We start from the raw sequence: 15,710 nt of genomic DNA, 5'->3' as shown, positions 1-15,710 counted from the left end.
CTCTAATTAAAATAAATATAAATTTTAGGCTGACAAAATCGGGATAAAAGGATGCTAAAATCGGGTCAAAAAAGGTGCTAAAATTGGGGGTAGACAAAATCGGGGGTTGACAAAATTGGGTCATTACTGTAATAGCCAATGAATATTTTACTCTGTCCAGTACTGTAAGTTGGACACTTTCATTGCGCTTTATCTTCAAGTTGAATGAATCTTTTTTTTCGGTTTGCCAGGCAAATCTTTATAATTACCACATACTGTGCAATTACCATCGTTTGGGTTACACTGAGACTAGAGGATGACAAACAATATAAAATTTTAATTAGTTATTTCGTACAATTAGCTTTTAACAGCTACCTTAGTTGTTAAGATCACTGAAACTAGAAGCAAGTTTTAATGTATCAATGAACCCGCTTGAAAATGAGGCCTTTTTAAATTGTCACTTTTAAAAAAACGTTTTCTTCCTAAAGCGTTACGTATTTAATGGTGGATCCCTTATGTACCTAAAAAATGTACTCAAAATTAAAAGTCCATGATTTATTAATCCTATTATTGTAATTAGCTTACCCAACGTGGGTAACCACGTTTCAACAAAATTTTAGGAGGAAAAACTATGTACATTCTTTTAAAGCGCATGATATTGAAGCCCGTAAAATCACCTAAATTTATGCTCTGACCATACTTCATCATCCACGTGGCCTTAATGCTGTTGTAATGTTCTGATCTGAAATAATTGCAGCCTCATATTATGTTGCAGTGTTTCTTCTGTTGTGAAACATTTCAAAAGTTCCAGTAGATTCTATGAATTACAGAGCAGAATCTTACCGCAAATTCTAGAACATTCTGCTGAATAGCTGTTGCAGTGTACTAAAATTTATTGTCATCCTTCAAAATCACAATTAAGATAAAGGGACCATCGATTCATGGATATATCGAGTCATGGAACAGGACCATCATAGTAAGCATAAGAACCAGAGTTGGAACTGCAAAACCCGCTCTGAATCACATTTTCAACCCCATATCGATTCGAGTTCAACCGAACAACAATTTGCTTGAAGTTGATTTGTTTACGTTTTTATCACCGACCTAGTTCCAAATCACAATGATGAAAATATCGAGAATATTCTACAAATTGGAAAGAACAATGTTCCAGAGAACTCTAGACTTTTCTGTCAAACAGCTGTTGTAACGTTCCACAATTTGAAATTGTAATGTTCCTACATTGAAATTGACTGTTGTAGTGCTCTCAAATTGCTGTTGTAGCGCTCAGTGAAATATTTCAAAGCGTTACTGGCAGAAGGACAACTCTGGGTTTTTATATATATGATGGTTGACTCACTGATGGGGAATAACGCATGAAACTGGATGTATCCCACTTGCCCCGTTTAGCAAGGTAACTGCGTCTAATGGCTCAACCTAAAACTTTCTTCTAAGGTTTTCATAATTTCGAAATTATTCGATCAATTTCATGCACACACCAGCAAATATGTTGCCAAAATGTGATTATGTGGTTGGATTTGAAAAATATTGACATTTGAAAATTTTATTGAACAATTTGTTTAAACTATCATTTTTTAGGTCCCACTTGCCCCAGTGTATCTTACTTAACGGATTTCGACTATTTTTGTCAGTATACTCGTACACATATCTAGTTTCTAAAAATGGTCGAAGGATCTCGGGAATGTTCCTGTGGTTGGAGTTATTCCGGTGGGTCACGGGGTCAGGTCGGGTGAAAACGTGCCCATGTAGGTAGGTAAATTTCAAGTCACAGATAATTTCCGAAATCGTCTATAATGACGCATCAGCGTAAGGCAGCGTCCATTTATTACGTAACGCTAAAATTGGAATTTTTTAGCCCCTCCGTAACGCTTTTTGTATGAAAAGTTTCAAATTTTTGTATGAGCCGTAACGTTTGAGCCTACTCCCCCCTCTCCCTAAAGCGTTATGTAATTTCTGGATGGCGCCTAACCCTTCTGAGAAACGATTGAATTGGATAACCATGTGTTCTGCATTTGATTGACCCTAAAAATGATTCTTTTTCGGGTTCCCTGAGCGCCTTAAATTTACGAGAAAGTGGCCAATTTGTACCTAAACATCTGTTTTGCGAACGCATTATAGTGAACTATACTATGTTTGATCTCAAGATTTCGAGAATTGAAACGGCTTAGTATCCATCAAAACTATAGCCGGTACTTCAGGGCATTAAGTTCGAGTGGCCACATCTAGTACATTTCAGATGCTGCAAACCTCTTCATTTATAATGTTGAATATCAGTTCTTAATTGTTTATGTAATTTAAAATGATTGTCATTGCAAATAAATAAAGATAATTTGGCATATACCTAAAAATAGCCCTTTTTACATGGACGAAATGAAAGCTAAAAATTTTGACTTTTCAGGAAATATATGAAATTTCACAAAAAAATGTTTTCTTTAAAAAAGACACTTGCACGTATATGCTTCCAGTGAACGATTTGTCCTTTGAAGGAAGCTCCACACTAGACAACGGACCAGCATGCAACGCCCTGACGAAAAGTTTTCCGGACTGAAGCGGGAATTGAACCCACACTCCTTGACACGATGCGGCTAAATGCTTGGTAACACTAACGAAGCCCTTTCTTACATGAACAAAAATCAATAATTCCCGTTTTTTCGTGTTTTGAGGGCCTCGGGACAAAAGGGGCTATTGCTGTTTTTTTTTTTCTTGAAAGTTCAGAAAATTTTACGTTTACTGTCAAATTTTCAGTGATGTATGTTTTTTAGTTTATTATATATATTCTTTTGGAAATAAAAAATCTGTCATTTTTCATCGGCACACACTGTAGGTCTCAGCGCGTTAGATTAGATTTTTTTTATTTTTCAAAAAATCATAACTTTTGAACAGCTCAACCGATTTCCATTCTTTTTTTATGGAATGAAATCCATAATTTCAACTTTTCAGAAAAAATATAAAACATTGAAAAAATGTTTTTTTACATTAAAATAAATGAAAATTTCTAAAAAACAACGAAAAATTTTTATAGTTTTTCATGTTAATTTTTTTTTTTAATTTTGACTGAAAAGTTGAAATAGGGAAAGTGTACCAGTTATGGCCATAGTGGTTCCCTATTTGGCCATACGGGAAATTTCGAGAACTTTCACATTTTAAATCTTTTTGAATGTTTAAACATCCAGATATATCTTAAAACTTACTACTACAACACAAAAAAATCTTTCAAAATGTGAAAACATTCAAGTAATCCCGTATGGCGAAATAGGGAACCACTATGTCCATAACTGGTACACCTACCCTATTAAGCTTTTCTTCCATAAAAAAAGATTGAAAATCGGTTGAGCTGTTCAAAAGTTATGTTTTTTTTTGAAAAATAAAAAATCTAATGCCCTGAGACCTACAGTGTGTGCCGATGAAAAATGACTGATTTTTTATTTTCAAAAAATCCCGAGGCCTTCAAAACCCGAAAAAACGGAAATTATTGATTTGTTTTCATGTAAGAAAACAATTTTTGAGAAATTTCATATTTTTCCTGAAAAGTGAAAATCTTAAGCTTTCATTTCGTCCAAAAGATTGAAAATCGATCGAACGGTTCAAAAGTTAGAATTTTTTAAACATAAAAATTTGGCAAAATCGCGATTTTTCTGATCACCCTATTTCGGAAATGGTCGCCCTAATCAAAAAATCCAAAGACACGTGTATCCTTATATATATAAAAGTTGTGAGGCACATTTTATTCGATTTCACGGCAGAACTATTAAGCATGATGGAAAATTATTATATCCCTTCGCTGTCTGTGTTGTCTCATGCTTTCGGAATATTTCAGACAACAAATAAAACTTATTACAAGTATCAGACATTTTATTTTCAGAGTTCAATATTATACATGTATAAAAATAATTATACCTATTGCTGCGATTGTAATCAACATATGTTATTGCTATTATTTTAAATTGCTAATATTTTACAAAATGACAAAATGTTCAAAGACTCTGTTCATTGCAACAAATTATTGCGTATTTGGGGTTTGTATATTTGCACTTAGTCAATTCCATATGGATCTCATATGTTATAGTCACGTATTAAATTGTTTGTGTTTGTATTTGTAATTTAGTGTTGGTAGTAAGGTATTGTAATAGTAGTATTGAGTCATCTTATGAAAAAACTTGCCTTTAAATAAGACTAAAAATTGTATTAGAAAAGGTAAAATCCCCACTAATGTATTTGTTATTGTACCTGGATAACTGTGTTTGTAGTTTTAGTACATATGAGATCCATACTTAATTTAATCACCAGAGTTTTTTTAGTCTTCTGCATTTCTGTGGTCTACTCTACGTTTTCGTCCAGGTCCACCTGCAAAGTTTGCCACAGCCATTGCCATCCTATGCTTTGCCTCTTGAGCACCTAAAACAAGTTTTTGGAACATAACAATTTAAGATTTATATTATACAGAAAATAATGCTTAGATCGTTCTGCCCGTGTTCGCAAGGATGACGTAAGGGCCACTGTTTCATACACGTTTTCGGCGTATTTTTGTTATTTGAGCGACAACTAACGAATGCTTTACGATTTTTTACAAATCATATCGTCCTTTACGTCGACCTTGAGAATATGGACAGCGTTACTATTATTTTTTTTGACATCCTCTATTTTGCTTGCGTTTTCAGTTCGAATACATCATAATGTCCATAAATTAAAAAAAAAAAGGTGTATGTCATGTATGTACACGAGATGGATGGATATGGGTTATGAGAAGGGTCTGCGTGAACTGTTGGGATTTGAATTCGAAACTTGTAACCTTCTGCATTATTGGGTCACCAAGTGGCTTGGTAGCTTAATTGATAAAGCACTCATCTAGCATACATGATTCGTGGGTTCGAATCGTACCCGAGCACGTGGATTTTTTTTTCATGATTTTACTCATAATTTATCCATCTTTACCACGCGTAATGAGTTAATTAATTTAAAAACTATGCGGATTGGATTACCGAACAATAGAATCAACAGAAAAGAGTATTCAAACATGAAAAATTGCAAATTAGTTAGTACTATTATTACAAACCTGAATATCCTCTGGACAATCCAAAATCTACAGTACGTTTCGAGCTGAAAAAAGATGACACATTAAAATTCTCTTACACAATAGATGGATACAAATCACACGTACGTATGTATTAGAGTGAGTAATTATGTTTTAGATTAAGATTTTCTTGGGTCCATTTAGGCGAGATCAGTTTCTCCGAGAAAGCGAGCATGCCGATTATAATATGTGTGTGTAATATTTGTGATTTCATATGACATTTTTTTTGTGCTTTTGTTACTAAGGGTCTCAATTTTGTTAAAACTATAACACCAATCCGTTAAAGTATAGTCGATGTGCCCAACAAATTTGCCAAATGAAATAAGGTACTAAATTTACTATAAAAGAAAGTTTAAGCCCTCCTCAACAGGTATGGCTTAAATCACTCAAATCTTAATTCATGTAGTCGAAATTAGAGGGTCTTGTCCCGGGAATCTCGGGACAAAAATCCCGGAAAATCCCGGGATCTGAAAAATCCCGAATCCCGGGATCTGAAAAATCCCGAATCCCGGGATATTTTCGAAAATCCCGGGATTTCCCGAAATTGTATATTGCACTAGAAAATACTGCTATGTAATTATCAAATTATGGTTCAAAACAAACGGCATGTTGTTCAGGTCACTGTTAATGCATAGATGTTTATTCGTTATTGCTTTTAGCTCGCTATATAAGGGTTTTATTGAGGTTATGTGAGGTTTTGCGTTTGAATTTGTATAATCTTTCGGGTACGCTAGTAATGTAATTTCCAACTCAATTTAAAAATCTAACAAAATAAAACTTAATTACTAGAAATAAAATTTTAGAAACGTTTTTGTTTTTCAATAGAAATGTTATCTTCATGCTTTGGTGGTTAATTTTTCTATCTTATTATCCTGGTCTGACATGCTGGCAGCAATTGCGTTAACTCTTAAAAAGGCAGGAAGATTTCATGAGCAATTCTCGCTGAAACCAGGCCGCCATCGGCACCCATCGTTAGAATTCCAATTTTATGTCACAGATCGCTAGCTTTCGATAAAACTTAAGGGTGGTCCTTTTTGTTTTCTCAAATTGGTGGACCCCTCGTACGCCAGCTAGCTAAACAGTTTGCAAAAAAGGCCATTTTTTGATAAATCTTGGGTATTTCTTCACGTGATATGTCTCATATTTCCCTTGGAACACATACCAAACTTAATGGCATCGTATAGAGAAAGGATATAGCTTTCATTTGAAGTTAAAAAAAAATCCGGCGGCCATTTTGAATTTGGCCGCCATCTTGAATTTTGTTAGAAAAATCGTTTTTTCACCATTAGCGCACCGCTCGTTTTGAATTCTGAGATCACCATCAGAAAGCTGAGGAAAAATTGCGTAAGATAGGCTACAGAAACTAGGTGTGCAATGGTATTTATCCTATGAAATGAACGATTTTCTAAAACATGTTCCACGATTTTGACGTATATGGCGAGTGCAATCAATGCAAACATCATTTTTTGTACAACAAAGATACAAGTTTTCAATAGTAGGTGTATTTTTCGAGTCAGATGAAGAATAGGAGTATTATTTAGAGTGATAAAATCTGGCGGCCATCTTGGATTTTGCCGCCATCTTGATTTTGCCTAGTAGAATGAATTTTTCACCTTGATAGCACTCAGCATGTCGAATTTAGAAGTTACCAATAAAAACAAGGTTACGTATACTCTTCTTCTTATTATTCTTCATTTTCCTGACGTTACGTCCCTAGTGGAACCGAGCCTGATACTCAGCTTTATTAGTTATAAATACAGGTTATTAAATAGGAATTTTCTTTTATTATACGATTTTTAATAACAGAATATTTCTTCGACATATCTTTGAATTCAGTTATTATGAATAAATAAATTTAATGAATAAAAACCGTCCAAAAACATTGATTGAAATAAACAATTTTTTTTTTTACCATATGCTTTTTTTGTCATCGAATGAAGTTTATAAATTGTGCGTTGGGACATTAGTAAGTTTTGTGGTAATATCTGTAGTTTTAGAATGGAAATCTTAAATTTTTAAGCAAAAAAAATCCTTGATTTTCTGAATCATAAAGTATTGTTTTTACTAACACCCAACATGCATGTGAAAAATAGCGAAATTGAAAGGTGAGAAGCAGGCTTTGTTCTAATGTGGACGTAATGCCGAAACGCAGGTGAATCATTTTGAGTTTGGAAAATCTGGTGGCCATCTTGGATTTCGACGCCATCTTAGTTTTTAGCAGTAGAATGATTTTTTACCATCTCAGCGCTCTTCATGTTTAATTAATTAAAGATCTCCGTTAAAAACAAACAGATTCTTTATTTCTTATCTTATTTTAGCTGTTCAACAGATTGTTCATTTCTATCAATGGTTTTAGACCAAATAAATGAAAGAATTAATGCTATTTTTCAACTCGCAGATATGCAGAACAATCATTCAGGTGGCAAATAAGCGTTAAAAAATTCTACTTGTTAATTTATTTTTGAAGCTTAGGGGCTGGCTCTATTCCAGTAGGGACGTAACGTCAGGAAAAAGAAGAACAAGAAGAATAGTAAGTGTAACGGTGGCATTAAAATTCAACATGTTGAGTGTTATCAAGGTGAAAACTCATTCTACTACTTAAAACCAAGATGGCGTCAAAATCCAAGATGGCCGCCAGATTTTTTCACTCAAAATAATACTCCTATTCTTCAACTGACTCGAAAAATACACCAACTTTTGAAAACTTGTATCTTTGTTGTACCAAAAATGATGTTTGCATTGATTGCACTCGCCATATACGTCAAAATCGTGGAACATGTTTTAGAAAATCGTTCATTTCATAGGGTAAATACCATTGCACACCTAGTTTCTGTAGCCTATCTTACGCAATTTTTCCTCAGCTTTCTGATGGTGATCTCAGAATTCAAAACGAGCGGTGCGCTAATGGTGAAAAAACGATTTTTCTAACAAAATTCAAGATGGCGGCCAAATTCAAAATGGCCGCCGGATTTTTTTTAACTTCAAATGAAAGCTATATCCTTTCTCTATACGATGCCATTAAGTTTGGTATGTGTTCCAAGGGAAATATGAGACATATCACGTGAAGAAATACCCAAGATTTATCAAAAAATGGCCTTTTTTGCAAACTGTTTAGCTAGCTGGCGTACGAGGGGTCCACCAATTTGAGAAAACAAAAAGGACCACCCTTAAGTTTTATCGAAAACTAGCGATCAGAGACATAAAATTGGAATTCTAACGATGGGTGCCGATGGCGGCCTGGTTTCAGCGAGAATTGCTCTCATATGATCCACCGAATGTAAATAAGTTACCAGAATGACAATAAGGATCGATTTTGACAGGTTTTACGGCAAAAATGGAGAGTGATTGATATTAGGTACCTATTCTTTACGCATCACGATTGAAATTTATTTAAAATAATCAGTAACCATTAACGTCGAATGCTAGTAAATAGGTGGAATATTGGTAAATGAAGTATGGTGTTACATATTTTTTGGTAATCAAATTAACTTAAAAACCAGGTTAGGTTATTGTGAAGCTACTCTATACAACTAAACTTTGCTTCAAAATCCTGCTCCGCCCGTTTGTTGGCCATTTTAGAAAAATTTGATTTTATCCCGGGATTCCGGGATCCCGGGATTTCCCGGGATTTTGAAAAATAAAATCCCGGATCCCGGGAAAAAAGACACTCTAGTCGGAATCATGTGAATTCTGATTGATAATGAGATTTCTGAACACTCTTAGTAGAAACGCCAAAAAATCACATTTTACATTTTAACGTTGGATTATAACATTTTACAACATTTCAACAAGTCTTCGCTGCAGATACTACAAGTGAGATGTATTTCATCGATTGAGCCTTAAGATTTGATTTTTTATTGTGTTTCAGTCGAAACACAAATGCAGGGTGATTGGACTCTTTTTGATATGCATCGTTCCTATAACCGTGCATTAGTATAAAAGGCATACAATTATTGGGCAACATTCGATTTATTGTTATTTCATGATTTAACTACTAAATATTCAAATTTTGAGCAAATACGAAATGGTTCAGACAATTCAGATAAACTTCCTATAATGATTTTATTGAAAAAATAATGTTTTAGTCATTTCTTCAACTTTCAATGGCTTTTATTATAAATTATAATTCGAATACCCTTAAAATGAGTGCGCACACTACAAACAACATTATTGCTTCACCAACAACGTTTCTTCGAAATACGAAATAAAATCATGACCAAAACTAGACGCACGGTTAATGGTCACATAGAAAGGTACAAGGCGACATTAACATAACATTTGTAACCACAATTTTAGACGATTTTTCTAATGCATTACTTATTTTAGATTTTTCCTGAATCATGGCATAATTTTACGCTTTGGAGTGATATTATAGTTTGCCTTTAATTTATTTGAAAAAAAAAAACAAACATAATTTTATAGTGCAGATTTTACTTAAATGCACGGTTAGTTGTAGCTTGACTGTATACCAGTACCATCGACATGTGAAGGAATATAACATTTTAGAGACATTTTAGCATCTTGCTTTCTCTGGCAATATGGTTGGGTACATTCCGGAGTAAACTGCAGCGTATTTATTAAGAATTTAATTAAATTGGGTATCCAAAAACAAAAATAAAAAATAAAGGTTCTCATCTTTGAATTCCTATGTAAATCATTCAAATTTTAGTTATGATACGCACACCGTAGACGAAACCATTATTCGCATCAATTCAGTCAAACTGATCCATTCCAAACATGATTGCAATTTCATAACAGTTGATTGGTTTGCCAAAAGTTGCCCAAAACAATTGAATACATATGACGAACAAAAAAAAATAAAATCAACTTTTAAATAGTTTGTTAGTTGGTTGATCATTACAAAGTAGAACAGGTATTTTTATTCCGGCTTCTACTTATGATTTCTTTTATTATTCATCACTTAAATTGCAATGCTTGCAAGTTCGGAACAATTTTATCAGCATAGAAAAATAAGGCGCAATTTTGATTTCGTTTTTGTCAGCACGTATATATGTACATATACGAGAGCTATAATTATACGATAAATTGAAAAAAAAAAAATCATCAACATTTGTTTTAAATGTTTACGGTTTCAAAACTCATGGCTTATATTTTACATATTTTGATAATTTTTCCAATATTTTTCAATCGTTTCTAGTTTTTTTTTTCATTTTTTCTTGAAAATTGAAAAAAAAAAAACAAATCTCCGATTGCATATCATGCACCGCAGTAACTGCAGTTACTTTTAAGTAACGTTATTAAGGTGAAGATGCGTAGAAGCCAAACCTCAAATTTCCATGAGCACAAATCTGGAGAACCCAAGGGAGAACCAGACAGCGGTTTGAGCTGAACACTTAATCGATTGGTCACACGCTGGTGGTGTCCAATCAATTAAGTTTTTAGCTCGAACAGCTCTTGAAAATTTGAGGTTTGGCTTCGATGCATCCTCACCTCAAATGAATGTTTGTAATAATATAAAACTTTTCTAAATCATCATAGGAGAATCGAAATCAAAATGGGAATCTGAATTATTATATCCATGAATGCATGTTTATTTTTCCTTATTCTGTTTGGTTTTTAATAATTTTTTCTAACTAATATGGTCGGCCAAGGGCTTTTCAATCTTGGTTGATTTTGGTAATTGTTGATAATGAAATTAAATAAGTTGTAACTACTCTACAGTTTGGCTCTTTGGAGCGTTGGTAAAATAAAAATTTGTATCCATGAATGAGATTAAAATGAATCAATAAACGAGACCATTGCTTTAAAAAATAAAAACTGTTGTACCGTAATCCGGGATAAAATTGATTACTGGGGCGAATTTGATCAGGTCAGTACCAAATTGCATATCCTTCAAAAGATTCTGAATGTTTCGATGGCATCAAAGACATTGCATGTTTTCTAGTTTTTAGATAAATTATGATGTTTTTAAACTATAATATTTGTTAAGGTTAGTTTTGCATAGAAATATTCTCTAGTTTTTAAGGCGTAAGCAACACTGTTGGAAAAGCAGTACTAAACAATTCGCTAGTATTAAGCCTTTATTCAAACTTCGAGTGTTTGAAATGTTGATCAGTTTTTGAGATATTTCTTGAACATTTTATTCGATAATTCAAACATTGCAAGTTTTATGTTTTTGAAACAATAACTGGTACCTTTTGTTCGTGACTATATAAAGTATTTTATTTTCTGAAAGTTAGGTATGTGTAAAAATGGTGTAGACGATTTTTTGGTATAGCTGATATGGGGTAATATTGAAAATGATGTTACCTAATAAAATCATACTCTCTGAAGACGAATATAAAGGCCATATTATTACAAGTCATTTACTTTTTGAGTTATTTCAAAATTAAAGACACATTGAATCGCGAAATGATCGGCGTTAAGTCAGAGTGGACCAAGTACAAAACTTGAAAAAAAATTGTATTATTCTTTCATTAGATGCGAAATTACCTTACCTCCATTTCACTTCGATCAGATTTGATGAATGATGTAAACTGCGAGAGATATGTATTTATTTAATTTGGATGATCAATAAAAATCGATAATAGTATGCAGTCAGAAAGGATCAAGTGCACATTACTATAACAGCCAAAATGGTCAATGCGCTGAGGAATATGAGGAAATGTAAGACATTTCAAATCATTAGTCAGATTTTTAGACATCGAATGATTCTTCTTCTCATCCATCAATAGAAATTCATAAATAGTCTTTAAATCGACGCATTTGATTTTAATTTTTAACCATTTACCCTATTTGGATTGGTGGTCAGAAACTGCAACAATTTCTGTGCAGTCAGTACGGACCAAATGTCAAAAAGCAATAAACTGATAGATTATTGCATTTTTTTGAGTCGATTTAAGAGTCCGATAGTAATTTTTGGTAGGTCTATGGTGTCTGTATGCAATGTCCCAAAACTCGCTAATCGAACCAGTATATTTTGGCCATATTTGAATATTTCTTGTCTTCAATGCCCTGACATTACACTCTGATTCTGACTTAACGCCGACCAAATACACCTATAGATAGGCAAATTTATGTTGATTTTTTGCATTCTTCATAGTAAATCGTTAATTTTGCTGGATTGAACTTACTAATGGATGTTTTGGCAACGCAATCGTTTTCGACGGTGCCATTTTTAGTAGAAACCAAATTATCCTTGCTCAAATCGTTTGCAGAACTCATGTGAGACATGAATCTTCGGTAGTGTCATTCATAATCAAGGAAGCTTTCGAAAACAATGACTGGGGAGTTGGAAAATTTACGCATAAACCTAACCCATTTTCGCGAATATAAGGAAACAAATTAATAAATGTTGTTGACACATGTCCAATTGATAAATGCTGATTTAAATCAATGTTACTCCGTTTTACTCAATTTATTTTTAAAATAATACGGCATTACAAGCATAGTTAATCTATCATAAAATCGCCTGTTCTCGAATTCGTGCCTATTTCAAGGAATAATGCATACATCTATGCGTGTTATGCTTTTTCAAAAATAGTATTTTGAAATAATATAATCAAATACACGAGTAAGAATTTTGAATCATTTTCAGTTTCAGGAGCCCAAAACTAACAGACTAAAACTTATTTTTAAAGTGATTAAATTTGTGAGTCTTTTTCATTACACACAATATTGGATTTTATAAAATGTACACCTTTATTTAATAATTTTAGTGGCATGCTTGAGTCTGACTAGACTCGTTTAAATGTGTATATTAATTATTATAATTTAAGGTATACTTACTTTTCTAAATCATTCCTTGCTCGCATAATCGTCTGACCATATCTGGTGATAAGATCGATCAAAACATCTTCTGGCTCCTTCGCCCAATTGTCATCGTATTGCTCGTAACTGTGCAAGAATCATATTGTTAAATTTATAGAAATTATGTTCTAATAATATTATAAATCATTCAATGAATCGAATTCACTATTAATCAAAAACAATATTTTCAAACATGGAAATGTTTGATGTTCGTATCTTTGTCGCTTCACGTTTCATTTCAAAACGTCATGTCTTATTTGGAAAGATTCAATTATTGAACGATATTTTGAACGTATACAAAAAAGCAGTTCAAAACATAATGTAACATTGTAGTGTTTCTTTACCCGTATTCGCCAGCAAATGTAAAAAAGTTCAAATTGCTACCATTTCGGCAATTCTTGACAGATTGCCTTCTTTTTAGTTCGATTGGAATCGCCTGGATGTCTAGTTTTTCAATCATTATTGAAATACCCAAGCCCAAAGCTGGTTTCAGTGTCTAATTCAGTTCTCCCATAATGTCTGTAGTCTAAACTAGAAAAACACGTTGAGATTTATAGTAATAACACAGACAAACAGACGGAACAGTTAGAACAAATTTCTTTAAAATCAATTTTAACTTTTTTTTCCATTTGTTGAGCGGATACCATTTAAGAAATGTAACAAATTATTGTCACATAATTGAAACTTTGACAACATTATAAAAAAAAAACATATTTTTTTATGTAAAATTATCAATTGCACTCAAAATTACAGTATTGTAGATTAAAATGTTTAACCATTTAAATAAAGAGAATGAATGATTACTAAGCATGTCCATGTTTTAGAGGAGTGATTGTTGATCGAGAGTGCATACAAAATTAAAAAACAGCACTTTAGCTCTGAATATAGCATGTTTAACATCGTTTGATGATCGTATTTTTTCTAGTCTAAAAAGTTTAACATGTCAGTTGTATACTGAAACATTCAAATTTACGAAATGCTTTTATTTAAAACCGAAGAAACTTGTAGATACCCAAACAAATATGGCAAACATTACCTTCGTATTGAAGCGGAATGAACGAACATAATTTGTTTCATCATGATCGCCAGTACAACGCAGACGAAGCAGCAAATACTTGATGGAAGCATACCTGTAAAAATAAACAAATTTTATATCCATTAGAATAAGTGTGCTAATAGAGCAACTTTGGGAAAACAATCACAATAAATATATTGAAAACATCAAGAAATATGTGGTTTAAATGTACATTTGGCAGATTTCATAAAAATATTTATGATCAACTACGAAAATTACGATTAATTATTAATTTTGCTTTGGAAGCCATTGCATCACTAATTGTTCATTGTTCCTTAAGCGTACATTTGCGTTCAAAAGAATAGTAGTGAATTCCTGTTGCATTTCAAATATCCCATGAAGCGATTTTCAATCCTATCAGCTCCATTTTCAATGGATCATTAAAATAACCAAAATGGCCGCTATGGAAAGCATAGATAGCGCCACCGTAGCCTTGTGTGTTTGACAGAACAGCAATGCTGTCACAATTTTAAATCCCATATATTGCGAATATTCTGTAAAATTTTATTTTCGTCGAGTTAGTTGCGCGCCGGCCCACAGCACAGTGGCCGCATCCCATACAAATGCTGGCCAAAAGTACAATTCTCACTAAAAACGTTCAAAAATGCTAATTATTTGACAAAACATGATTTTTAGAGGTAATTCGATAGAAATAGTCGCTGAATTAGAAAATCGATATTTCTGGTACATTTGACAGGATTAGTTTAAAATAGCACTTTTTTTTAATTCAATAAATGAAATCCGTGTCCAGATCAAAATTTAATGAAGCGTTATTATTTCGATGCCAATTTGAGGTTCAATATCGTGGGCAAGCTCGAGGTGGTTTTTAAATCTATTGGGGAGCATATAATGGTAAAAAATGCGATATTTATAACAAGTATGATGGTCTAATGGGCTAATTCATAGTGTAACTAAAAAATATTTTTTCTTATCTTGGCGCAAAAAAGCGCAAGTGAAGCCATAGTACATCGAATACTATGGAATATTTGCCACACATTGAGGGGTAAATGATCATTTTAGAGCGTTTCCCAGATATCTTGAACTACCCTTGAAAAAAATACTTATTTTTGAAGGAGTTCTATGTTATACACTTCTTGACATTCTCAAATGGTAAAGATGTCAAATATGGTTCGAAATATCTTCAAAACAAAGCCTAAGGTATATTCTTTCGAATGAGACCGGTTGAGAAAGATTTGGTCATGTTTTAGTACAGAAACTGCAATTTCTATAGAACAAACTTTACGAAATTTGAAAATTTCAAAAGAGTCAATTTCAGCTGACATCTCTCCAGGTCACATGCTGTGAAAAATCAAAATATACACCGATCGATCTGAAACTTTTGGGAATTGTTATTCAATACTGAAGAAAACAAGAAAAAATATTCGAGAAGGAATTTGCAAACTTCATTTTTTTTACTTTTGGCCAGCCTTGGGCCACTGTGCACAGTGGCGCATGGCCGGACAAAACCTCAAAAATTCATGTTCTCAAAATCACTCGTCAATATGTTTTAAAGACTTCTATACTATTGAGCGACAATTTCTCAAAATTTGAGATTGATCAGTGTATGGCATGAAGACTCGATAGTAAAATTTAAAAAACTTCAATTTTCCAACATACCTTTTTAGAATAATTCAAAGTTTTATGCCAAATCGTACACTTCAGGTTAATTATCGGAACTCCAAGTCCGTATGACTCCCTGTAAGAGCTGGTGTTCCTCAAGGCAAAAATTTTTACAATATTTTTACATCTGACTTACCTGAGTTACCTCTGGGGTGTCAAAAATCTTTTTTTGCGGAT

At 33.0% G+C, this 15,710-nt stretch overlaps 1 protein-coding gene across 2 annotated transcripts in view; it reads right to left on the bottom strand.

The window, feature by feature from the left end:
* Positions 1–3,831: 3,831 nt before the first annotated feature.
* Positions 3,832–15,710, bottom strand: part of LOC5569983 (diuretic hormone class 2) — a 32,844-nt gene continuing 20,965 nt past the window's right edge. For both annotated transcript variants that reach the window (XM_001658818.2, XM_021844327.1), the window contains exons 2-5: positions 13,875–13,968; positions 12,818–12,925; positions 5,051–5,094; positions 3,832–4,392 (exon numbers count right to left, since the gene is read on the bottom strand). In XM_001658818.2, coding sequence (XP_001658868.1) covers positions 4,292–4,392; positions 5,051–5,094; positions 12,818–12,925; positions 13,875–13,966 — 345 coding nt within the window. In that variant the 5' untranslated portion in view covers positions 13,967–13,968 and the 3' untranslated portion in view covers positions 3,832–4,291. The remainder of the gene's footprint in view (positions 4,393–5,050; positions 5,095–12,817; positions 12,926–13,874; positions 13,969–15,710) is intronic.

This window comes from Aedes aegypti, chromosome 2 (genome assembly GCF_002204515.2).
Source record: "Aedes aegypti strain LVP_AGWG chromosome 2, AaegL5.0 Primary Assembly, whole genome shotgun sequence".
Taxonomy (NCBI): Eukaryota; Metazoa; Arthropoda; class Insecta; order Diptera; family Culicidae; genus Aedes; species Aedes aegypti.
Note: the sequence above shows the minus strand (reverse complement) of the source record. Positions and strands in the feature narration are given on the sequence as shown.